This window comes from Salvelinus fontinalis, chromosome 14, assembly GCF_029448725.1.
Source record: "Salvelinus fontinalis isolate EN_2023a chromosome 14, ASM2944872v1, whole genome shotgun sequence".
NCBI lineage: Eukaryota > Metazoa > Chordata > Actinopteri > Salmoniformes > Salmonidae > Salvelinus > Salvelinus fontinalis.
The window spans coordinates 54,481,030-54,508,567 of NC_074678.1; the positions used below are offsets into that span (position 1 = coordinate 54,481,030).

At 43.1% G+C, this 27,538-nt stretch overlaps 1 protein-coding gene across 6 annotated transcripts in view; it reads right to left on the reverse strand.

Moving 5' to 3' along the window:
* ttll7 (tubulin tyrosine ligase-like family, member 7) overlaps positions 1-27,538 on the reverse strand; it is a 190,212-nt gene that overhangs the window by 58,597 nt on the left and 104,077 nt on the right. For all 6 annotated transcript variants that reach the window (XM_055862303.1, XM_055862301.1, XM_055862300.1 and 3 more), the window contains 5 exons: positions 26,069-26,136; positions 25,748-25,906; positions 16,063-16,285; positions 15,305-15,469; positions 8,848-9,006 (listed from right to left, as the gene is read on the reverse strand). In XM_055862303.1, coding sequence (XP_055718278.1) covers positions 8,848-9,006; positions 15,305-15,469; positions 16,063-16,285; positions 25,748-25,906; positions 26,069-26,136 — 774 coding nt within the window. The remainder of the gene's footprint in view (positions 1-8,847; positions 9,007-15,304; positions 15,470-16,062; positions 16,286-25,747; positions 25,907-26,068; positions 26,137-27,538) is intronic.

Consider the following 27,538-nt stretch of genomic DNA (forward strand, 5'->3'; position numbering starts at 1 on the left):
GGCATTTCTAATGGCTAATTCCGACAGAGAAACTTGAGCTGGGAGTGGGAGCAGTCCAGAGCATGTTAAAGGTCCTGGGACTTACCAGACCAACACTTCACAAAAAGTGACCTGTCTCGACCCGTTTTGAATAGCTTGTACACATGCTTGTCCAAGGCTAACAACACGGGACAAACACACGGTTGCTGTCCTCGCAGCCTGATGATAAATGACTAACTGCTGGTGCTCGTTTTCAACTGGCCCATATACCAGACCTGTACATTCCTAATTTGATGCTTATTCTGTGAAATAGTCACGTTTAAAAAAAATATATGTTTAAATCACCTAACTTAGTTTTGCCATGGTTATGGATGGAGACAGACAGATCCCATGGATCATTGTCATTTTTCTTTAAAAAGGGGCAATCTGCAGTTGCTTCATCCAGTTTTGGACTTAACGAAAAGTACCCATTAATTCTTGAAGAATATAACAAATGGCTCATGGGCTCATTTCAACTGTCGTACCCCATCAGAAGCCAAAATATAAGCTTGTTTCACTCCAATGTTTGTAAACAAAGTAAATGTAAATAAACACTATATAACCTCAAAACATGGTTAAAACTATAATTTGTATATCATGGTCCTTACATCCATAGAAATGTCAATGAATTTGAGAGTGGTTACATTTCTCCAGACCTATTCATCAGGTTTTTCCAAAACAGAGGTGGCGAGTTAGATTTGTTATTGTTCAAATTGCTGATTGCTGCTTTAATAAACCCCTTATGAAGCCATACAGCTGGAAGGTGAATACTGCCCTCTAGAGTTCCATAGGAGATTAAATAGGCAGGGGCATGAAGGTACATATTATTCATAAACATTTAAAATATTACAGGAATCAAAAATAATGGATTTAAATCAGCGCAATAACTTATATTAATAAAATATATTTGGGGACTAAGAAACTCAAATATAATGAAATATGTATGTTTTTGAATTCTTGGAAATTAAATCAAGATGGTGGAAATGTCTTGAAAGGAGGAAAAGGAGCATGCCAATTCATTCTTAATCACACTGAAATCACCTTGAATATTTAAGGAACAAAATGTATTTCAAAGCTTTATTGAAGTTATAGAGCAGAGGTATTCTAACAAAAAGAGTATGCAGGGCACTGTTCCTTTATCCCCTAAATATTACACTTCACATTCCTACATTTACGAATATGTATGTTTAGCTACATAAATACAAATATGATATAATATCATAAATAGGGCTTAAAATAACCAATGTTATCTTCACAGATTAAATATAATTTTATGAAAGTTTATGCAACTACGACCCACTTATTAATCGAAAATAGACGGAGGAATTTTAGGGTATTGTATTTTAGGGACACTATTGGATGTGTCGGCCTTTTGATGTAGACAACTTTGGACTGGACACAGCGGCAAGGAAGGGAAGTAGCCGTCGCGCTGCGTAGAGGATAACAACAGAAGATCAAAGTGTGTGTATGTGTGTGAGAGAGCGAGCGAGTGTGTGTTTGTTTGTGTGTGCTTGTGCGTGCCTTGAAAAGAGCTGCAGTATTTGTTTACGCTCGCCAGTGCAGATCATTTCCATTCACCCCCCTAGCAGTAGAAAGGATGTCTGGTTATATAGGCTCTCAGGAAGGGACAAGCGAACCAAACTCATCTTGAAACAATCGGAGAGGGGGTTAGAGCGAGCTTCGCCTGACCACCATGGGGGGGGTGGCCGGAGCTGTTGCCCATCCCAAACACCAGCAGCACGCTTGACTCAAAGCACGCCCGGCTCATTAGCTGCCAATCACTCCTTGCGACACGCCCCTGAGGTGGTGAAATGGTGGGATGGCTGAGAGAAGGAGGAGGGAGGTGGGCAATTACGCTGCAGCCTTCAACAAACAAACCCTGTAATGAGTGCGCTTCACATTGGAGAGCAGTGACATCACTCATCACTATGTGTGTGTGTGTGTGTGTGTGTGTGTGTGTGTGTGTGTGTGTGTGTGTGTGTGTGTGTGTGTGTGTGTGTGTGTGTGTGTGTGTGTGTGTGTGTATGTACATATGGCGTGAGAGTGTGTTTTCAAATTCTCACACAGCACCTCTTTCAGACAGCCGCGTCAACAAAGGCGGCAAAACACTTTTGTGTGTGTGAGCTTTTTTTCGTACTTTTATCCACCTCCCATTTTGTTATGGGTCTGCTGCGTGTTTTACAAGTGTCAAGTCCCTCCCAGCTCCTCCTGAAGTATGAAAGGATGGGTTTGATGATGGGAGAGATCAGAGCAGGTCGCAGTGGCTACCCTGGAGAGAAAGAGTAACCCCTACACAGACACAAACACAGGAGTTCTGCATGCACAAAACATGCAGAGGCCGCCCTAAGGAGCTCCCGGATGTCTTTGAGGAGCTGGAGACCGGTGCCGCGGCACGAGACTCGAGTCATCCTCACAGCGACCTTCCAGGACTGCATCCCAAATGGCACCCTATTCCTGATATAATACACTACTTTTTTTGACCAGGGCCCATAACGTTCTGGTCAAAAGTATTGCACTATATATAGGTTTATAGATTGCCACTTGAAGTCCAGCCCAGGAATGATTCCTGCTAGCTGCAAACACTTGTTCCTTTTATTTGGAAAACCAGGTGTCTTTCTTTTGATCACATGCACACACAGAAAACGAGCAAAGCAGGATTTAATGAGGGCCGAACTCGACGAGTGGTCCACAGGCCAGTGTTCCCGGCCAGAGAAAACCCACTAATAATTCCTTAAACAATAAATATGCTCACACCCAGGCGCTCCGGCTGTGGGATAGACATGCCAAATAATTTAACGGGACAGTTTGCATGTATATTCTCCCTTTTGGCCCTCTCGCTGTGCGCCCTGAATATTCTCTCCCGTCGCCCGCTTTTGACGTTATTCGTCATGCTGGCTTAACATCTCCAGTGTGACTGGGGTCCTGGAAAGACTTGAGAAACAATGGGAAGGCGAGGGCCCTGGGGGAATGATATGGGGGGAATGATATCAGCGTCGCACCGCAATATTTAGCTAATGAGCAAAAGCATCATCCTGCATGACTCTCTCTCTCTCTCTAACCCTTTTCTTTTCGACACTATCCCAAGATACCTTTGCTGGTATCTGTTCGATTTTTTTCCAGTGGAAGTTTTATTTCCTCACAAGCCCCCAGTTTACCTCACCAGCGTTAATTATTTTCCTCGATTTTTTTTCTCCTTTTCTCGCACGTGTGCAAAATGAACCCTTAAAAACGATGCGAAAGCCAACAACAGTCTAACCAGTTGGTGAGCGTCGGGCGATGAATGAAAAGCTGTCGAAGAGACGCAGATGCTGTGTGTGTGCGTGCGCGTTTGCCTGCGTGTGCATGTATGTGTGTGTTTGCGTGCATATATGACTTTGTGTGTGTGTGCATCAACCCAGGCGGGTCAATGAAAGTGAGGTTTCTTGGGTTACACCATTTGTGTGTCTCTCCCTGTGTAATGCTGGTGTTTTGACTGTCAATAGGAGGTAGAACCGGTGTTGAAAACCCAAGGAATTAAGATAAGGATCGCACAAAGCCTGTCTTTCTCTCCCTGCTCAGTACAATGAGCCCTGCGTCTGATGTAGCTTTGGTTCGCCTCGAATCTCTCCCTCCCGCCTTCTCCATTTTCTCCTCCATCTTCAACCTAACAGCCACAACGCTGAAGTAATGCTTTGGTTATTATCGAGCAGGTGTGTGTTTGTACAAATGTACAGTCCCTTTTTTCTGAGTATCAGCACTTATTTCCAATATTTTTCAAGCTCAGTTGATTTTCCTTTGTGTCCGTTCATTGGGAAATCGCAGGAGCTCAAGACTGCCGAGGGTCTGTTCAGCTACGAGCAAGTGTCCCTAATCAAGGGTGTTTGCAACGCCACACAATGGCGAATGCCTTGTCAAAGCTGTGTGGCGCCTTTTCAGGCGTAATTGTAGGATGTGAAACGCAATCATGCTCTTTTCTTGAAACCCACCCCCAGAAAGAAACACACACACCCACACACCCACACACACCCACACACACACACACACACCCACACACACACACACACACACACACAGAGCTAATCGTATTTGACATGTTCTTTAATATGATACCATCTACCTTTCAGGTAGCCATAACAATCTGACTAGAAGTTCAATACGTCACTCTAGGTGGAACGGTGCTATGCCATGGCCAGGAGAGTGCAGAGCAAGATATGGCTCGGGAAAACGTACCTCAATCCAATGGCAGTGTACTCCTAATTATCCCACAATCCCAACTGACACGTCGAAAAGATTGAAATACTGCTCGTTTTTAATGAAACTGCTTTTGTCGTCAGCATGCGAGGCTAGCTGATGCTAAAGCAACCCGTTGGATTCAAAACTTCCGGTAGCTACTCACCACAACGCTAGGCATCGCATTTACATGGAAATCCAATGGGCTACTAATAGCATTAGCTAGCCTAGCATGCTGACGAACAAGGCCGTTTCATTTAAAAACTAGCAGTGTTTCAAGCGTCTCGACGTGTCAGTTGGGATAATTGGATGATTAGGAGTGCAGCGCCATCTCCCATCCCTGGATTGAGGTAGTTTTCCGAGTCATATCTTAGAGCCGTCCTTATCAAGGCATAGCACCATTCCGACTAGAGAGAAGTAATGAACGTCAAGTCAGATTCTAAAGCCAACATGCTCTGAATTGGCATGGCCTGAAGTTTCATTTCCTGGTTAAGTTTGCCTGTCAGTCTCGCCGGACCAGCTCACACAGACACACCAGGAGAGTAAAAGCACAGCATATAGAGACTCCATGTAATCTGGGCTGACACCGATAAAGTAACCTGAGATATGAAGTCTCCACAGTTAAACAATCTTTCCTAGATTATGTTGAACACATACACAGAAGCACACACAAGTGTACACACACACACACACACACACACACACACACACACACACACACACAAAGCATAATTTTTACTGTGTGGGAATCTAAAAAGAAAACTAGAAAGTAATAGACTGGGGAGAATATAATATAATAATTAGTTTAATACAAATGTGTATCAGAGGGGATGGGATACAGGGACAGGGTTTGCAAATTGTTAAAATTCCAAGTGAGTAAACTTATAATTACTTCACTACTAAATTCCTACAACCACTACCATGAGCCAAGCAGCTGCGAAGAAAACTACTAAAGTTATTTTCAGGCTTCGTAGGATACGCGCTGAGCGCTGGGGAGGGTTTCTGCACTCACAAGTGTATCCTGAGTAATCACTTGAATTTTGGAAATAAATTATTGTTGCTGTAAATGTAGCGTGAAAGAGAAGCGTTTTTTGGGGGGCGCCGTGAAACTGGCAAGGATGTTAATTGATGAGAGTTAAGGCGGGCTGCTAGTTGCACTGGGGGAATCATTACTGCTGAAGTGTAACAACTGCATCCACGGCTGTTTGCCTTCTCACACACACACGCACGCGCGCGCATGAACACAAAAGTATGCACGCGCACACACATGGCTCCAAACTCCAAACTTGCACGGCAAAGGCATCAGCAGTCCCTGAGAGCGCCTCACTCTCTGTGTCCTTTTGTCATTCAACCACACACACACACACACAAACTCATTGTCAGGTAGGTAGTTAGTTACATGACATTTGTGTTCCACCATGACTCTCCCAGGAAGAGCGGAGCTTTTAAAACGGAGACTTTAAAAAAAACTGATATTATCACCGAGGCATTTCGCATCCTAGAGTGAAATTGTGAGAGGAGAACGAAAACGGCGTGCAGCACTTTGGGTTAAAGGATTTAGGTCGGAGGTCACCAACCGGTCGACCAAACATTTCTGTAAAAAAGCCCAAAGAGGCTTGCGTTCCAATTTATTTTATTTGTGTCACGCTGTTTGCCATAGGTGCACTTGATTCAGCTGCCCTGCGCACCGAGTAGTTGTAGTGTTCCCATTTTTAACCATTTCATGTGTCTGAAGGTACAAACTCCCCCTACCCAGCAAGCCCGGTGCACCTATAGGTATAGCGCTGGTCAATCAGATCGCTCCGAACACCATGTCTGCAGTATATACAGTCATTGGTCTGCAGCTTCCACGAGCCCAAAGCGAAGTTGATAGTCGACTCTACGGGGTGAGATTTCAAAACTTTAAAAACCATGACGAGAGAGACTGCTCTTTTTATGAGTGAATTCATGTCTAAGACTTTATTCAGCACTGTCAACACTTCATTCAACAATTTTATACGCCATTAAAACGCCCTCTCCCTATCCACTCGTGCTACAAAGTGTATCGATAGACTGAGTGTCTTTTAAATAGCAAGGAATATCTCACGTTCTCTGGTCATACGAGTAACAACGTGAATTGGTGCATGAGTCAGAAATAATAGAGTGTGACTCGAGTTTCGTCATTAGCGGGAAGACGGTGCCCCCTTTTTGGCCAGTCAGCACTCAGCGGAGGGAGAAGGAGGGCTGAGGGACGGTAGAGAGGCAGCCTCTCCGCTGGTCTCGCTCTCCCTCCACTGAGACTGATCATCAGACGCAGGCACCATCAGTCCAGTAAAATGATTGAAATGTATGCCTCACGAGTAATACAACAAATGATCTATTACCAGTGTGATCATATACCTCAAGTTTTGCAACATTATTTTAAAATGGTCTGAGAAGAACATTCAAGAACTCAAGAATAGTGATAATGTATCGAGCCTATAGCTTACTGCACAAGCGTCATTGCTACAGAACTGTTTTGAATAGGTTAAATGTTGCATAGGCTTCCATTTTTTGGGGGCGACATTTCAAACACACATCTGAGAGGTAGATTTTGGCCTGCATTCTGACTCAGAAAGTGATCTCGGCTCAGAAAAGGTTGGTGACCACTGATTTAGGTCACGCTTTAACTGGCTGACATCAGTATTGGGAAGATAGAAATCCTGGACTGGAGTTTTAGGCTCCCAACCGGAACTGGGTCAAACTGCAGTCCTGACCTGTATGTCGTGTGTGAATGAAATTAAATGTTCATGTCAAATCGCCAGTTAGCAGCTCATCCCTTATGGGATTAATTTACACATACACAAACATCACAATAATTCACTGTGATAAGTCAGTGATGATTCTTCTGCATCGCATAGAGTAATATTATATATGTATTTTTTTTTAAATAAGTTAAATAAAAATCAGTACATAATAGTAAATAAGGTTATCCAAACAATAATTACATCCCAAGAGCTGTAAAAAAGATACATACATACAGGCATACATAACACCGATAAATAAATACAGAAAAATTTAACAGAAGGCATTTGAACTCAGTCCGGCACAAAGCAAAGATCCATGTGGGAAACAGGCCTGCACACAATCTACATACACTCGTGCCATTTGCCACATAGAAGCTAAATATGTTTAGAATGTAATTATAGGTAACCCTTTTTCGTTTATTCCAGGCTTTATCTAAATATGCCGCAAATGGAAATACGCAATGGACAAAAAAACATTTCAGTTTCTCCTCATCGCTCAGCCACATAATGCCGGGGTATATCAGGTGGTCTTTCTGGAATAAGAGCAAGCGTATATTGCGGTAAAAAGGGCAATAGAGGATCAAATGAGTTTCATTATCTATTTCTTCGAGGTCACAATAGTTACATATTCTTTCCTCTTCCATTTCACCACAATATTGACCTGTGTGTGTGTGGTCCTGTTCTTCTATCCTCGTGGGGACCTGAAAGTCCCCACAAGGATAGTAAAACAAGGAACGTTCTCCAAAGACCATTTTAAGCTTAAGGGTTAGGTTTAGGTTTAAGAGGGTTTCTGTTTATGCGGGTATCAAACCTTGGGTTGCACGGGCCTATTGCAACTTTCCATTTTAAGCTTAAGGGTTAGGTCTAGGGTTAAAGTTACAATTAGGGTTAAGGGTTACGTTTAGGCGCTAGGGTTAGGTTTAGGGGTTAGGGTCGGGGTCAAGATTTTTGGGGGGAGGTCCCCACGAGGATAGAAAAACAAGTGGGTATGTGTGTGGGTATGTGTGTGATTGTGTCCATTTGTTTGCCTCTGTGTGTGTGCGGTTTGCGCCCCTCTCACAAACCGGGGTGGAGTGTAAGCAAAGTCAGCCTGTGTTTATGATAGCAGTCACTGTGAGGTAGTCACTCTCGCTGTCCCACTGATGCCGCATTATTTCAGTTTATCACCGCTGTCACGTTGTCAAAGTATCGGACATTTGAAACACCACAGACAGGGGTGCCTCTACTCTCTCAGACCGAGACGGGCATAATCAGAAAAATACATCATTACTCCTATCTACGTCAACTGGATGTTCACAAGCCTGCAAAATAACACTTCACCTCTCCCACTACATATGACTAAATTCAAATGTACAATTGCAGTAGCTATGATAGTTACTTAATAACACAAGGCTGTGCGTTTTGAATGAGGAGAAAAATAAAGCTGATGGGAACTGGGTCCAGATACCAGAGTTCAACATTTTCAGGGAATTCTACAATGACGGTGCAATAACCTTCCTGGAATATTCTACCTGGAAGCTTGCTCATTTTCAATGAGGGTTGGTGTCAACTCCGTTTCAATTGAAATAAACAATCTAACTAAACTCCAATTTTTGAAAGAGCTTTTCAAAAGGGGCTCAACAAACTTTAAAGAATGAAGCAAGAATAAAAGGAGCAATTATTGTAAATTCTTACTACAGGAATTGAAATATCCTCATTGAAATTAAATTGTCATTTTCCATTCCTGAAACGGAATTTCAGTTCCCTTCCTGAGTTCAAACTGAATCAAAATGGCAAAGACGCCAAACGTGTTTTTAATAACAACAAAAATGTGTGTTCATTTATGCATTTATGCGTGTCTCAGTGCATGTCATACCTCCAGAAGCCAGGGTTTGAGCTTGCGGTCCAGGATGATGTCAAAGCCCAGCACCTCAAAGCAGACACTGTCGCTCCCTGGTGGCTGTCCGGGGCGACACATGCGGTAGGCATGGAGGACGTGGGGCTCAGCCACTATCAGAGTCTTCACCACCAGCTCCTGTTAACAAACACAGATAGTAAGATACTATCAACCCACAAAAACCTCCTCTTCTCTTTACTCTACCTCTAATCATTCAACAATTATTCAATTATTCTATATTAGGCCTGCATTCTAAGTGGTATATGCCAGAATCTGAAGTCTGCACTGCAGAGAACTCCGACGTAAACATTTTAATTTTGTTCTGAATTAATATTTTTTTTAAACCCATCTAATTCATTGTCTAGGTCTGAGACATAATTTCTACGTATATTATCTAATGTGTAAAGAAAAGGAAAAATGTATTGTTGATATAACTGCCTGCTCTCTCAAACACACACACACACACACACACACACACACACACACACACACACACACACACACACACACACACACACACACACACACACACACACACACACACACACACACACACACACACATACATAAACATGATACACACACAAGATACACACAAGCTCACAAAAGACTGCAGGCAGTGAAAAGAGCAACGTGAGGAGTAACATTAGTTAAAGCTGGTCTTTGAGTGAGTGAGTGAGTGAGTGTGCGTGTGTGTGAGAGAGAGAGCGAGAGAGCGAGAGAGCGAGAGAGCGAGAGAGAGAAAGACGGACAACAGGCCTAGCACAGACCAGGCCCTGTGTTCTCTTATCAGGGCTGAGGCAGGCGTGGGCTCCCCATGAGACGGACTGTATTTCAGGGACGACCTGCGGTGTGTGTGTACTGCAGGAAGGACAGGTCTATGTGTATCTCATGTAGGCAGTGGGGGTATATGAGAGAGATGCAGGCAGGTACCCTGTAAAGAGATGCCCAGTGTAACATTGGCTTGGGTCATTCGCCAGGCTGGAGACTGGTATGTGTTTGTGTGTTTCCCCAGATGTTTGTGTTTTCAAACCAGGTAGCTTTGGCCCACTTTGGACAGAGAGGAGAAAATCTCTACTTATCAGTAAACAATCCTACAATACCTTGTTTGTTAATATATTTGTATTTATTTATACATTTATTCATACACATACATACATATATATGTATGTGTATATATATATATATGTATGTATGTGTATGTATATATATATATATATATAAATATACACATATATAGAAGCTAGGACGGAGTAAGTCGCACGGCACAAGTTCACAGGGGAGGCATCTGAAAGTTAATTTAGATTATGAGCAAAATGCATTTTTTGGTAGAAATGCCTTCTGGAACGTGAACTTTTATGTGCCTGAATAACAAACTTGTACACCATCTGTAAATACAATTGTTAAATTACGAGTCTAGTTAGTTTAGCCACAGAAAAATTCAGGAACCTTCCTGCTACCCATGATTGGCTGAGACAATGGGTGGGCTGGACATGCCGAGAGATGAGTTCTGATTGGTCTGCCGTGCTTCAGTATGTGTAGATAATCCTTGCTACCGCAGCTTTTTTGAATGCGTTCCTACTGCTTTCAACAACATTGCTGCCCAGAATTTAGCAGGCGATATCAACAAAAATCAGTGGGAAAAAGTTGTGATGGACTATTTTCTGCACATGGTCAGTGTGAACCGGAGTGACTTGACACAACAACGGCGCAAACAAGCTGTAGCTACAGACAAACCAAACGGACAAGACACGCTGCCGTAAAGTGTGCATCAATGTAAACGGGTAAGAGTTTAGCTACATAAGAGTTCAGATACTTTACACTTCAAACGTTGTCAGAAAGTCGTTTTCATTCCAAGATAAAGTGTACTGTTCGCTAGCTAGCGAACGTTAGCTTGCTGGCTCGCTAGCTAACATTACGTGTATGATTTGTGTCGTAATATCCTTTGTATCTCAGAAATCCATTTGCATTGCTAGTTATAGCCTAATGTTAGCTAGCTAGCTAACATTGAACCTAGTTGGTTAGCTTCAGCTACCTGCAGATTCATCCTCCAGCATTTCATGCATAGTGGTATGCTGTCACAATCCGTTTGTACTGTAGGTATGGGTTGGGATTATGGTTCATGGTTTAGCTAGCTAGCTACATGTTTAAACAAAATACTTGCGTTGTGATTCCGGCCATCTATTAGTATTTCATGAACATGTGTACATGTCTACTTAGCTAGATGTGGCTGGGGGGTGGTTATAGCATTTTTCACGACCCATCAATTTAGACAATAACTCTAAAATATTTATGCACTATTTTATCTGGACACTTTCAAAGTCAGATTAGGATATAGGCCAAGGAAGTGCATTTTTACCTGGAGTTTTTCCTTATTGTAAGTTACTACTGAAACCAGTTTTAGTCTTGAAATTGTTGGTTGTTTACTACACTACCTTACTCATTCTGTTTAGCGCATGTCTTCATATGTGAATCCTTAAAGAGATGGGTGGGGCTAATAATGCTGAATAGGAGTAGACAAAGAAGAGCTGTCCAGTAGGTGGACCAAAACATTCAAGGGCCATTCTCTCAAAAGTGGGGTTACAAGTTAATCAACTTTCAAAGCAGAATTACTTTTCCATTGTTCCTCAACTGCAGTGTATGATATACCATTTTGTACTGTGGCTGTACTGTAGCTGTCTTTAATCCAATGTAAAAAACACAATTTCTAATTTTGCTACATAAGATCGAATTGAAGCCGGTCACATATATTTGGTGGTATTTTTTAAGTGTTTTGTTGACAGGTGCATTCGGGAAGTATTCAGACCCGTTCACTTTTCCCACATTTTGTTACGTTACAACCTTATTCTAAAATGTATTAATTAAAACATGTTCCTCATCAATCTACACACAACACCCCATAATAACAAAGCGAAAACAGTTTTTTAGAAATGTTAGCAAAAAAAACCTTATTTACATAAATATTCAGCCCCTTTGCTTGGACACTCAAAATTGAGGTCAGGTGCATCCTGTTCGTTTAATCATCCTTCAGATTTTTCTACAACTTGATTGGAGTCAACCTGTGGACATGATTTGGAAAGGCACACACCTGTCTAAATAAGGTCCCACAGTTGACAATACATGTCAGAGCAAAACCAAGCCATAAGGTTGAAGGAATTGTCCATTGGGGGAGAAGGGCCTTGGTACGGGAGATTACCAAGAACATGATGGTCACTCTGACAGAGCTACACATTTCCTCTGTGGAGATAGGAGAATCTTCCAGAAGGACAAACATTTCCGCAGCACTCCACCAATCAGGCCTTTATGGTAGAGTGGCCAGACGGAAGCCACTCCTCATTAAAAGGCACATGACAGCCCGCTTGGAGTTTGCCAAAGGGCACCTAAAAACTATCAGACCATGAAAAGCAAGATTCTCTGGTCTGATGAAACCAAGATTGAACTCTTTGGCCTGGCACCATCCCTACGGTGAAGTATGCTGGTGGCAGCCTCATGCTGTGGGGATGTATTTCAGCGGCAGGGACTGGAAGACTAGTCAGGATCGAGGGAAAGATAGACGGAGCAAAATACAGAGAGATCCTTGATGAAAACCTGCTCCAGAGTGCACAGGACCTCAGACTGGGGTGAAGGTTCACCTTCCAACAGGACAACGACCCAAAGCATACAGCCAAGACAACACAGGAGTGGCTTTGGGACAAGTCTCTGAATGTCCTTGAGTGGCCCAGCCAGAGCCCGGACTTGAACCCGATCAAACATCTCTGGAGTGAACCAAAAAAAGCTGTGCAGCGATACTCCCCATCCAACCTGAAAGAGCTTTGAGAGGATCTGCAAAGAAGAATGGGAGAAACTCCCCAAATACAGGTGTGCCAAGCTTGTAGCGTCATACCCAAGAAGACTCGAGGCTGTAATTGCTGCCAAAGGTGCTTTAACAAAGTACTGAGTCAAGGGTCTGAATAGTTATGTAAATTTGATATTTCAGTATTATTTTTTTTTGCTAAAATTTCAAAAAAACTGTTTTGCCTTTCTCATGAGGCGGTATTGTGTGTTGATTGATAAGGGAAAAAACGATTTAATATGTTTCAGAATAAGGCTGTAACGTAACAAATTGCGGAAAAAGTCAAGGGATTTGAAAGCTTGCCCAGAATGCACTGTACATTCTGAAGTTACTATAGGATTTGACCCGAAGATGTTAAGAAGAGATAGATGAGAGAGGTAGTGCAGAAAGTGAGAGGAGAAACGGGGGATCGAACCGCTGCCTCCAGGGGCATAGGTTGTCCAGGGACGGCAGCACGAGAACGATTGTTCAAGTCAAATCCTCAGGTCAAATCCTATAGTAACTTCAGAATCCAGCGCGTAACTCAAACTTTCGTACGCATGATGGCATTTATGTCAACGAGAGAATTACACAAAAATGTAAATCACATGCACATTTCTCAAGCTTGAATCCTGCCTTTTTATTAGCATCTCTGTCCTTGGCAAGGAGTGAAAGAGATTTGAGATGGTCAGATTTGTAGCTATATGAAGGATGGTTGAAAGGAAGCAGGCAGTGAGAGAATACAGTGTGTGAATTGCAGTGTGAAGAGCTATGAGGTAGTAGGTGGCAGAACAGAGTCAAGTCTCTAGAAGAGAAACAAAGAGTGCGGCCAGTGTCTTGCTGGGCCCGTGTACCGAGGATAAAGTAACTAACTAGCCGATACGGTGTACATATTAGGACAGAAACACAGGTCCGTGGATGTTGAGTTCGAGTCCTAGTGACTCTTACTATTACACAACATCTATGGACATGTGTCTGTCCAAATATGGGCACCATAAACGGAGGCTACACTGAGGACACAGTAACTAACTAGCCGATACAGTTTCAATTTTAGGACAGACGCACCCCTCCATGGAGTCCCTGGAGGTCCTATGACACGACGTCCGTGGATATGTGACTGTCCTAACGTAGTTGACACGTTAGGTTCAATCAGTAAAGCTGGTAATGGATGGATCACTTTACTTAATTCGGTAAGCACAATATAATTCACATCGCTTCCTCTTCTATGGGCACAGCAGGAATTGACATCTGATGTCGACAATGTTCTCATTCAACAGCACCGCATCATGTCACTACAGAGGGAAGGAGAGGGAGGTAAAGAGGATCAAGAGGGAGCAGTGGAGGGGTGAAACGTCTGAAGCGGGAGTTGTCAGCAGAATAGGCTGACAGACAGAAAGTACGCGTTTCGGGGAGAGATGAGAGAGCAAACGGTTACAAGAGGTGATACACGAAAAACGTTGGGACACAACAACAGCCGGGTGTCCCGAGAGGAGAGATGGATAGAGTAAGGGTGTGTCCCAATAATATCTCCTTTCTCCTGAAGTGTGCACTCGTTCTTAACCACCTACACATTTGAAAGCGTTGGATTGGTGCATGCGCCGGTCATTTTCCTTTCAAATCCTTAAAGGAAAGTGAACAATTGTAAACCCGGAGAAAGGAGAGATGTTTCAGAAGCGCCGAGAGTTATGAAGACAAGGAGTAGAGGGTAAATTGGCAGCCACGAGTTTAAATAAGGCCTCCTATTAGGAGAAAATGGGGTTGAGAGATTAAGAAGTAAGTAAAGACAGAAGTAAACGTTTTCAAAGCTAGGGGATGTTGGAGGTTAGAGGAGAAAATATGAGGCAGGAATTCAAGAGGGAGAAAAGGTGTTTGATTTGAGGGTGAGAAACAAACAATCGGATTGAAAAGGGATGAAGGCTGATAGAATGAGAATGAAAATGGGAGGACTGAGGGGTATACAGTGGAGAGATGATTGAATCAAATCAAATTGTATTAGTCACTTGCGCCGAATACAAATGCAAATGCTTACTTACAAGCCCCTAACCAACAACGCAGTTTAAAAAATACAAATAAGAATAAGAAATAAAAGCAACAAGTAATTAAAGAGGAGCAGTAAAATAACAATAGCGAGTCTTAATACAGGGGGGACCGGTACAAAGTCAATGTGTGGAGGCACCGGTTAGTCGAGGTAATATGTACATGTATACATGTAGGTAGAGTTATTAAAGTGACTACATGCACGCATAGATAATAACAGATTACAGGAGGAGTTGAGAAACGGCTGCAACAAGCGAGATTGAAGAGAGAGAACGCAAACCAAACGAACGCCCCGATTCAGACAAGATGAAAGATACTGGAGAAAGGTGTTTGGGATGGACAAACCGCAAGCAGAATGAGTACGTGAGACTTCCAAGAGACGCCTCCACTTGTTTTGTTTCGCCCATCCAAAAGCCAAACAAGCCTGGAGGTCGTTGAATCCCTGTCATAACAAAAGTCTTCAAACCTTGGCCGTAACTGGAATGGTACGCGGATGCTCAGTGGGTGTGTGTGTGTGTGTGTGTGTGTGTGTGTGTGTGTGTGTGTGTGTGTGTGTGTGTGTGTGTGTGTACCTGTGCTCACACTTACGGAAACATCGCCCCAGAACTTGGCCACGTCGTAATCGTTCATGCGCAGGAACTCAGTGAACCAACCAATGGACCTCTTGCTGCCTTTGTCTGCCGTCTCGTCCCTCTCGAAGTTCTCGTTGTGCTTGTTGACGGAGTAGTTTGTTAGATGCATGTACAGCTGGCTCTGTGGAGAGAGCAGGGGGTATAATGAACGATTGAATCGTTTCAAATCCCTAGTTCAGTATGTATCGAGCGTTTCAGAGTAGAAGTGCTGATCTAGGATCAGATCCCCTCTGTCCATCTAAATCATATTCATTGTGATCTAAAAATTCAAACTGATCCTAAATATTGACCCATACGGGCCCGGGTCGGAGTTAACAAAATGTTTGCTACATTGCTGTAGTTCTTACTCACTCCTTTTGCTTTTAATTGCTTAACCCTGCATATTGTTACAGTATGTCCTATATCTTTTGTCTCTTCGTATGTTTCGTTCATAAAGCCAATGATAAAAGTATATTGACAAAAAAAACTTTGGTACTAAGACCAACGCCATTTGTAGTTGGGCAGTATCTCAAACAAGAAGACAAGACATCCCTGCCCACATGGCAGTAATACCATGGTCACTATATTCCCTGATACAGTAACAGGCTGGCAGTCATGGGCCGCATCGGATAATGGCACCATATGCCCTTTATAGTGTGTGTGTATTTCCCTAAGTGCGTGTGTATGTATGTGCCTGTGAGTATGTGCATCCCCGTGTGTGTATTTCACACTCACCAGGTTGGCCTCGTTGGGCGTGTGGTATTTCTCTGTGCCCATCCTGACGAGGCCGTCATTGTAGAGGAAGATGCGTAGAGGGTCACAGGACGTTACCAGGATGTAGATCCTGAGGTCAAACTTGTAGCCCTCCATTAAGAACGGTTTGTCTAGGTACTCCTGCACGATGAAGTGGTCTTGAGCTTGAGCCGGTAGCTTCTCACAGTTTCGTATCAAGGAGATCCTGACAGAACAACAACAACAACATAAGGACTTTGTCTCTCGCTACTTCCATTGACGTGGCTTCAGATCCTCAAGTGGATTGAGAATTTGGAAAGAGAAAATAGGCTCTATATGAATGAGCACAAAGAGAAGGTAAGGCCAAATCTCTCTCACTAAAGCTCCGGTTGACAAGTGCTCTACACAAATATACAAACACATAAAGTCCTACGAATAACTTAAACGGAAGCCTGTATGAGCACTAGTGCAGCATCTGGAGAGGATTGTAAGATTGACATTTTTGGTGTAAGCAAACAGTCCAAAAGCTACAAACTCCATCCTTGGGAGCAGTAAACGAGATCAAATGCTGTTCCATGGCCTCTGACTATGTGCAGGCTAATAGAAAAGGAAATGTTTGTCCATTTCAACCTCTACTTTCATTTATTTGCTTTGGTCTCTTGTCACTGGCACTCAGGGGTTATAGTATGCAGGCTGCAGTTCCCCCCCCCCAGTTAGCCTGGCTTGTGGCCATTGAGTGGGGGTGAGGGTGTTTTCCAAACAGCCATCCCTAAGAAAACTTGGTCCAGGCTAAAACGTATCACCATCACTCAGAGCTAAATTGGTTACATACTGGTGCACCCCCCGCCCCTTTCTGTTTCATGGGAGTAGACCAGACATTGGATAACTATACTTTTAAATATGCTTTGTGGAAAGTATATCATTGTTTCCTATACTATTCAAATCCATCCGACATTAGATCATATTTGATCGACATGATACATTTATATCTTAACATTTTGGACACGTCCATTCTCCTGGATGTCCATTGTCCCTGGTGTAGATAATGAAGTCAAACCAGTGCAACCAATGATATTTTGTACTGATAACTATAAATAAGGAGTGACGCTCAACGACTGCATGACTCCTTCAACATGCCACTGAAAAGGTTGAAAGCTGCAATTGATTTTATGACACCTGCAAATACTGCAGAGAAATTAAAAGCCATTTCCAATCATTGCAAACAGAAAGCTGGAAGCTTAGCAAAAACAACTTTTAACCTCTTTGCCCGTCTTGTTTCAAACACACCCTATACCATCTTTAAAGAGAGTTTACTCAGTATACAAACATGATTTTCCATCTACCTTGGCCGTAGTTCCTTCAAGAAGGCAGTTTTTTTGGGATATTTTGTTTCCTTTCCACAGTTAATAGACACATGTTGTTACTGTTAGCATTCTTAGTAGCAATTAACATGAACCTGTTCTTGTGCCTGTGTAATAACACTTGAATTACTTTTGGAACATTTTATTAGCATGCTGTTAAATAACACTTTGGTAATTGCATTTTAATTGCATAGCAATGAGCTGAGTTTTTGCAACTACTGTACATCAGATGAATAGTGACTTGTATGTATTATTATGCAATCATAGAGCAATTCCAAAGTCCTATGTAACAACAATGTTACTATTGTAGTAATCAAAGTTGCTACACCTGTATAAGAACTTGATGTCAAGTGTTACTTAATTACCTTGTCTGAATATATGAAAATATATCATTTTTAAACTGCGAAAGTGGTCTACTCTAATGTTGAGATGATTCCACGAGCCTCAGGTATTTCATTCGAGACTATATATTACGTTTCATATACGATAGCCCTCCAAACTATGTGGTCATGATCATATATTTAGACTAATTCAACTGCTTGTTGTGGTTTTTGGTTCTTCAGTAAATATTTGACAGCCATCAATAAGTGTTTGTTTTGTTTTCAACTAACTTGCATGTTTTCAAATACCTTCAAATATTATTTAATTTTTTTGAGAGGTATTTAAAATATTTTGTCATATTATTTGTTTTTCCTGAGACCTGTATTTGAATATCATAGAAAAGAATAACCTTTAGTTGAAACTCTAAATTCAACTACCTCGAGTATTTGAAAAGTTGGTATTTTCAAATAAACTACAAAATAAAACTATTTTCTGGGTAGACAGAAGCTTTGGCCTGGATGGAGGCTGTGGGACCTTTTTGCGAGGTATGGAGGCACTAAGCAACAACAGGAAAATGAGGAAACCATGTTTTAACAAGGTTTTCTAATGTTTTCCTAATCACATCCAAGGGAATAGAGGGATGGTATAGGCTAGGGCTGAACCCATTTAGTAAACTGGTCGATAGGCTGTTGGTCGACCAACATTTCTTTAGGTCGAGCAGTTTATACAGTACCAGTCAAACGTTTGGGCACACCTACTCATTCCAGGGTATTTCTTTATTTTTACTATTTTCTACATTGTAGAATAATAGTGAAGGCATCAAAACAATGAAATAACACATATGGAATCATGCAGTAACCAAAGAAGTGTTAAACAAATCAAAATATATTATATATTTGAGATTCTTCGAAGTAGCCACTCTTTGCCTTGATGACAGCTTTGAACACTCTTGGCATTCTCTCAACCAGCTTCACCTGGAATGCTTTTCCAACAGTCTTGAAGGAGTTCCCGCAATTGCTGAGAACTTGTTGGCTGCTTTTCCTTCACTCTGCGGTCCAACTCATCCCAAACCATCTCAATTGGGTTTAGGTCGGGTGATTGTCGAGGCCAGGTCAACTGATGCAGCACTCCATCACTCTCCTTCTTGGTCAAATAGCCCTTACAGAGCCTGGAGGTGTGTTGGGTCATTGTCCTGTTGAAACAAATTATTGTGGGACTAAGTGCTAACCAGATGGGATGGCGTATTGCTGCAGAATGCTGTGGAAGCCATGCTGGTTAAGTGTGCCTTGAATTTTAAATAAAATCACCAACAGTGTCCCCAGCAAAGCACCCCCACACCATCACATCTCGTCGTCCATGCTTCACGGTGGAAACTACACATGCGGAGATCATCCATTTACCTACTCTGCGTTTCACAAAGACACGGTGGTTGGAACCAAAAATCTCATCAGACCAAAAGACAGATTTCCACCGGTCTAATGTCCATTGCTTGTGTTTCTTGGCACAAGCAAGTCTGCTCTTCGTATTGGTGTCCTTTAGTAGTGGTTTCTTTGCAGCAATTCAACCATGAAGGCCTGATTCATCCAGTCTCCTCTGAACAGTTGATGTTGAGATGCGTCTGTTACGTCAACTCTGTGAAGCATTTATTTGGGCTGCAATTTCAGAGAAAAGTAACACTAATGAACTTATCCTCTGCAGCAGAGGTAACTCTGGGTCTTTGTGGTTTTTGCTAATGCACTTGAAATTTTCCGGATTGATTGTCCTTCGTGTTGTAAAGTAAAGTAATGTAAAGTAAAGTAATGATGGACTGTCGTTTCTCTTTGCTTATTTGAGCTGTTCTTGCCATAATATGGACTTTGTCTTTTACCAAATAGGGCTATCTTCTGTATACCACCCCTACAATGTCACAACACAACTAATTGGCTCAAACGCATTAATTAAGAAGGAAAGAAATTCCACAAATTAACTTTTAACAAGGCACACCTGTTAATTCAAACGCATTCCAGGTGCCTACCTCATGAAGCTGGTTGAGATAATGCCAAGCGTGTGCAAAGCTGTCATCAAGGCAAAGGGTGGCTACTTTGAAGTATCTCAAATATAAAATATATTTTGATTGGTTTAACACAATGGTTTAACACAATAAGAAAAACCCTGGAATGAGTAGGTGTGTCCAAACTTTTGACTGGTACTGTATATATACACACAGTATATATTTTTTAAAGTTTCATGGTGTACAAAACACCTGCCTGATTCTCACCTGGCTGAGTGGACTAATCCATTGTGGAGGCCGTGGGGATGGCACAGTCCACCACCCTAAGACATGTGCTACTGAAATTGGATATGATTATTACATAAGAAAAATGGTGCAACACTAATAAAAACCATATTATTTTATAACAAATGCACTTTCTCTGGCATTGGATAGAGGTCGCTGTCCGCGGTTCTGAAACATCGGTGTGCTGTTGAATTGGCGCCTTTTCCTCGACAATGTAGATACAGTATGTGCATAATAGCAAAGTTACCCAGCATATAGGTGTTGAGAACAATGGGTCGGAGGCAGCAGTTGAGTTAGGAGACGAGAAAACAGCCCATGCCATAATTGTCTAACTTTATTAAGACTATAGTTAACAGCCTAACTGTTAAATGTGCCTGGCTTTATAAATCCTCCATGTACAATAAGGAAATCAGTCAATTGAAAAACAAATATTAGGCTCTAATCTATGGATTTCACATGACTGGGCAGGGATGCACCCACTGGGGAGCCAGGCCAAACCAATCAGAATTAGTTTTCCCCCACAAAAGGGCTTTATTAAAAAACATTTTTGATACAACAGTAGCTAGCATGGGGAGAAGTCTGTCTATAATAAAGTGCTGCACATTCTTAACAGTACTATCAACAAGGCAGGTCCTACAGGCCCTAGTTTTGTCGCACCTGGACAACTGTTCAGAGGGACTTAGGAACATTTGCAATTGGCTCAGAACAGGGCAGCACGGCTGGCCCTTGGATGTACACAGAGAACTAACATTAATAATATCCATGTCAATCTCGCCTGGCTCAAAGTGGAGGAGAGATTGACTTCATCATTACTTGCATTTGTGAGAGGTACTGACATGTTGAATGCACCGATGGCACACAGCTCGGACACACATACCCCACAAGACATGCCACTAGAGGTCTCTTCACAATCCCCGAGTCCAGAACTGTCACGACTTCCGCCGAAGTCGGTCCCTCTCCTTGTTCAGGCGGCGTTCGGCGGTCGACGTCACCGGTCTTCTAGCCATCGCCGATCCACCTTTCATTTTCCATTTGTTTTGTCTTTGTTTTCTACACACCTGGTTTCATTCTCCGATTACATGTTCATGTATTTAACCCTCGGTTTCCCCCATGTTTTTGTGCGTGATTGTTTCTATGTTCATTCGCTACGTTATGGCTGGTTTTCGACGGGTGCTGTTTACACCCGTGCGTAATTGATTACCGTTTATTGTTGGTCAAGTGGATGTTTACCTTGTGCCTTTATTTTTAGTGCGCCTGACTTCATGCACCAGCTACACCCACCTGACAGAATCACGCACCCAACCATATGGAGTCAGCAGGAGCAGACACCCCCGTAGTAGGGGTCGAGGAGCGCGCCCAGCACCACGGGGCCATGCTACAACATCTCGGCACCGCCAAGGATCGCGTCCTGCTGACTATGGATCGCTGGAAGAGAAGAGGAGTTCCTCCCGCGCTTCCACCAGCACCACCAAGGGCACCACTACTCACCCCTCCTTCACCCGGTCCCAGTGGGATTCGGCTCGCTCTTCTGAGGGAGTATGATGGAATGGCTGCGGGATGTCAGGGGTTCCTACTCTAGCTGGAGCTCAACCTGGAAACCGTCCACCCGGCTCCTGTCTCTCAGGGAAAGCCCTGGAGTGGGCCAACGCAGATTGGGGGGAAGGAGAAGCGTTCTTGGACCAATTCAAGGATTTCACGTCCTGAACGTCTCGTCCACCTTAGGCAGGGGACGAGAAGCGCACAGGAATTCGCTTTGGACTTTCGGACCCTGGCCGCTGGCGCGGGATGGAACGACTGGGCCCTGATCGATCACTACCATTGTGGTTTACGCAAGGACGTCCGTCGGGAATTTGCCTGCAGTGACGCCACTCTCACCTTTAACCAGCTGGTGGACCTGTCCATCCGGCTGGATAACCTGCTGGCTACCCGCGGACGTCAAGATCAGAGTCTGTCGATTCCATCCCCCAGCACCACCGCTCATGGAGCTGGCTCATCCGGATACCTCTTGGGCGTTCATAGTGGAGGTGGACGCGTCCGAGGCTGGGATAGGAGCCGTGCTCTCTCAGCGCTCGGGTAAGCCAACAAAGCCACCGGCGGAGCTAAACTATGACGTGGGGAACCGGGAGCTGTTGGCTGTCGTCAAGGCCTAAGGGGGCAAACAACCTTTTCTCATATGGACTGACCAACGCAATCTGGAGTAAATTCGGGCAGCGAGGAGACTTAACCCTCGCCAGGCAAGGTGGACTATGTTTTTTACCCGTTGTGTTTTCACCCTATCCTACAGACCAGGTTCCCAGAACGCGAAGACAGACGCACTGTCCCGGATGTATGACATCATTTGAGTCAATTGGAGGTGTACCTGTGGATGTATTTCAAGGCCTATCTTCAAACTCAGTGCCTCTGCTTGACATCATGGGAAAATCAAAAGAAATCAGCCAAGACCTCAGAAAATAAATTGTAGAACTCCACAAGTCTGGTTCATCCTTGGGAGCAATTTCCAAACATCTGAAGGTACTACGTTGATCTGTACAAACAATAGTACGCAAGTATAAACACCATGAGACCACGCAGCCGTCATACCGCTCAGGAACGAGACGCATATTGTCTCCTAGAGATGAATGTACTTAGGTGCGAAAAGTGCAAATCAATCCCAGAACAACAGCAAAGGACCTAGTGAAGATGCTGGAGGAAACAGGTACATAAGTATCTATATCTACGGTAATACGAGTACTATATCGACATAACCTGAAAGGCCGCTCAGCAAGGAAGAAGCCACTGCTCCATAACCGCCATAAAAAGCCAGACTATGGTTTGCAACTGCACATGAGGACAAAGATCGTACTTTTTGGAGAAATGTCCTCTGGTCTGATGAGTTAAAAATAGTACTGTTTGGCAAAAATGACCATCGTTATGTTTGGAGGAAAAAGGGGGAGGCTTGCAAGCCGAAGAACACCATCCCAACCATGAAGCATGGGGGTGGCAGCATCATGTTGTGGGGTTGCTTTCCTGCAGGAAGGACTGGTGCACTTCACAAAATAGATGGCATCATGAGGGAGGAAAATTATGTGGATATATTGAAGCAACATCTCAAGAAATCAGTCAGGAAGTTAAAGCTTGGTTGCGAATGGGTCTTCCAACTGGATACTTCCAAAGTTGTGGCAAAATGGCTTAAAGACAACAAAGTCAAGGAATTGGAGTGGCCATCACAAATCCCTGACCTCAATCCTATAGAAAATCTGTGGGCAGAACTGAAAAAGCGTGTGCGAGTAAGGAGGAAACCTGACTGTTACACCAGCTGTCAGGAGGAATGGGCCAAAATTCACCCAACTTATTGTGGGAAGCTTGTGGAAGGCTACACGAAACGTTTGACTCAAGTTAAACAATTTAAAGGCAATGCTACCAAATACTAATTGAGTGTACGTAAACTTCTGACCCACTGGGAATGTGATGAAAGAAATAAAAGCTGAAATAAATCATCCTCACTACTATTGTTCTGACATTTCACATTCTTAAAATAAAGTGGTGATTGAGACTTGAGTCAGTATGTTGGCAGCAGCCACTCAATGTTAGTGATGGATGTTTAACAGTCTGATGGCCTTGAGGTAGAAGCTGTTTTTCAGTCTCTCGGTCCCAGCTTTGATGCACCTGTAATGGCCTCGTCTTCTGGATAATAGCGAGGTGAACAGGCAGTGGCTCGGGTGGTTGTTGTCCTTGATGATATTTTTGGCCTTCCTGTGACATCGGGTGATGTAGGTTTCCTGGAGAGCAGGTATTTTTCCCCGGTGATGCATTGTGCAGACACCGCACTACCCTCTGGAGAGCCTTATGGTTTTGGGCGGAGCAGTTGCCGTACCATGCGGTGATACAGCCCAGGATACAAGTCCTGGGCTGACATGGTTACACGTGGTCTGCGGTTGTGAGGCCGGTTGGACGTGCTGCCAAATTCTTTAAAACGACGTTGGAGGCAGCTTACGGAAGAGAAATTAACATAAAATTATCTGGCAACAGCTACGGTGGACATTCCTGCAGTCAGCATGCCAACTGCACGCTCCCTCAAAACGTGAGACATCTGTGACATTGTGTTGTGTGGCAAAACTGCACACTTTAGAGTGGCCTTTTATTTTCCCAAGGTGCACCTGTGTAATGATCATGCTGTTTAATCAGCTTCTTGATATGCCACACCTGTCAGGTGGATGGATTATCTTGACCAAGCAGAAATGCTCACTAACAGGGATGTAAACAGATTTGTCCACAACATTTGAGAGAAATAAGCTTTTTGTGTGTATGGAAGATTTCTGGGATCTTTGAAACATGAAACATGGGACCAACACTTTACATTTTGCCTTCATATTTTTCTTCAGTGTAGGTCTAAAGTATGATGAAGATCTGAGAAGTCAGTGGTATAACTTTGATAGAAAGATAGATGATGTGGACAGGGTTAAAAAGTATTTGTAGCCGGAGCGGTTATAGATTAGAGGACATGATTGATGAGCACACATGTCAAGTAATCAAAACCCTGGGTTTAATTTGGCACCAGTGGGGATCTTGTGTTTAAGCCAAACACTTTTTTAACAAGCTTCGGTTCAGACACAAACAATAACTTCATTTAGTTCTCAGACTGAAAATAAATGACTGGGGAAGATATAACTTAATTTCCTGCGTCACGCTGTGCGTTTCTCAAATCTAAATCTCTCGCATCCCCCTCCAAATGGCCGAGCTAATCTCATCATCTTTCACTTTTTTAATGTATTGCAATAATTCAGCCGTTGCCGGCTTTTATTTTTTAATAAATAAGGGCTTACTGACTGTAGCATGGGGCCATAAGTATTGCTCATATCCCACAAGGACAAACAGAAATGAGTGTGGGCCAATACACACACAAGTGTTATACGCACTTCAATACCTCCATCTATTGGTGCAAAGTCAAAATACAGCCTAAGCTCCCTTAGAATACTACAAGGCTGAAAAGGCTTATTTTCAAGCATTTACAATACTACAGACCCTGAAAAACAGCCTATACATTGTCTACATAGTATTGGAAATAATGCGTACCAAAGGAATCAGAGATTTAAAAAGAAAAAAGGGTAGCCTCGTGTGCATACTGTCTGAGCTGTAGCCAACTCTTGTCTTACATCATTGCAATGGTGGGCCATAACACTAGGCTAATACTTTTTACACAACATACAGTACTTGAAAAACCCTTTGGACTTGTGATCGACCTGGGCCGTGATAATTTGTGCTGCAACGGAAAACGTTTAAAAACTATTTTGCAACAGACAACGAATAGGTACGTTTGTTATCGGAAAAGTCCAGGTACAGTCCCACCTTGTTCCACGCCGTCTTCTTGCGTTTGGTGCCCAATGATAACGACCCTACATTTGGCCTAAAACGGCTGCCATTGATTGCCTTCTGAAGGAGAGATAGAAGCAGCCTAGGGCAGCAGGGTCTATTTCTAGTCAGACCCGGTCTCCGTGGTGATCTGTGGTGATTCGACAATCACATGCAGGGACCTTCAGGGAATGGACTTGCCAGGGCGCTGATTTATGTACGGAAAGTTGAAAACGAGGCCTGCTATGAGAATCGCTTTATTCTTTCGACTGAATTACATAATTGAGGCCCTGGCACGTTATTATTTCCATCTCAGGGCCATCTCCTCCCCCTATTATCTTTCTCTCAGTCAGTCACTTGTAACGGCCCGACAATCCATCCTCACCCTCCACCCTTGACCTACCCGTGACCCATGGCTCCGTTGGCAGGCTTGACGATAAACGTCTTCTGCTTGCGTTTCCGCCGCAGCTCCTTCACGTAGTTCTGAAACTGGGTGTACTCGGCGGGGAAGATCCACGTTTTGGGAATAAAAGCGTACTCCTGAGGCTGGCTCTTGATCATTCTGTGTGCGGGGAGAAGAGAAAGGGAGTGGGGACAATAAGAGGAATACATTTCTTCACTGTAAAATTGTTTATATAACAAACCCCAAAGCTTTGTATAATGCTTAGCCAATTACTAACTAGTAACCAACTTAGTGGTGTAAAAAGAACAGGAAAGCACTTACTTGGACATATTCCTTGCCAAACAGTCTTTCCGGCAAATCTCCCCCATCCCAGGGAAATGGTTAATCCTCTACAGAAAAAGACATGCAGACATAATAATGCTTTTGAGGCCATTGCGCCGTTTACCTCCAACTTCGCCCCCCAAAATTGAAACATTAAAGAGAAAACCCTGACATGAGATTACAATGTTCTGACATTTATGCCCAATTACGGACTCAAAACAAAAGGTGACCGTTAGACTTTTCTTAATCTCTATTTGGTTTTCCCCGTCGTTTTTTAATTTAAAACGAAAAAAGACGATCAATCTTTACTCCAAGGGGCAAGGTAATTGGTTGTGCATCGGAGCTCCGGCAATTGTAGGCAGTGACAGATGAATGAATTGCTTTGAATGCGGGAGAGAGAAAAAAGCCTGGGCTTTCTGTATTCTTTGACCAAATGAGGTTGAACAGGGGCGTTAATTAGGCTCGTATGAACTGCAGCTTGACAGCAAACTTCCCCAAGTAAATCACAGATCGAGAGAAAGAAGGAATGAAGAAAATAAACACGAACACGTGTGTGAATGGAATCCGTGATTATACATACGAGACAGATGTAATTAGGTGCTCTGAGATTTGGGAGAAATCTCACAATTAGGATGAAAGCTGTGCATGTGAGAGGCATCGTGAGTGAAAATCAAAACCGTTTGTTCAGGGATTCCTTTTATTCTCCTTTTTTCTGTTGTAAGCTTATGAGACTATTGCATCTGAAAGTCGAATCATTCTAGCTATGCAAAGTATGTAGTGATACTTCCAATTGCCACAGAGAGACATGTTGAGCATATACCCTACAGAAGTAATGTTCAACCAGTTTTGTTCCAACCTACACTTCCTGTATCTTCACTTAGCTAAGCCTAATTCCCTTTGACTCTGCAGTGCTTTAATCGATCATTACTGTCCGGGGTAATCAAATAGCTGATTCCGAAGATGGATGGCTAGCACATGGCGCTAGCTGAGGAGGTGAAGTTCACACAGCAGTGAGAGCTCAAATGCAATTGGGGCCATTTTCAAAGGAACACAAAGACCTCTGAAAAACCTTTGTTATTGTTTTGACTGAGCATTACTGTAGACGTCTCAGTTATTTTCGAGAGAGAGCTTCTGTCTCCAACGAAGGACCTAGAGCAGTGCCTAGATCTTCTGCACAGATTCTGTCAGACTTAGGCCCTGACAGTTAATCTCAGGAAGACAAAAATAATGGTGTTCCAAAAAAGGTCCAGCTGCCAGGACCACAAATACAAATGCCACCTAAGACAGTTGCCCTAAAGTACACAAAAAAACTATACCTACTGTACCTCGGCCTAAACATTAGCACTTCAGGTAACTTCCACAAAGCTGTGAACGATATGAGAGGCAAAGCAAGAAGGGCCTTCTACAGAAGGAACATAACATTTTGCATCCCAATTAGGATCTGGATAAAAATACTTAAACAGTTATAGA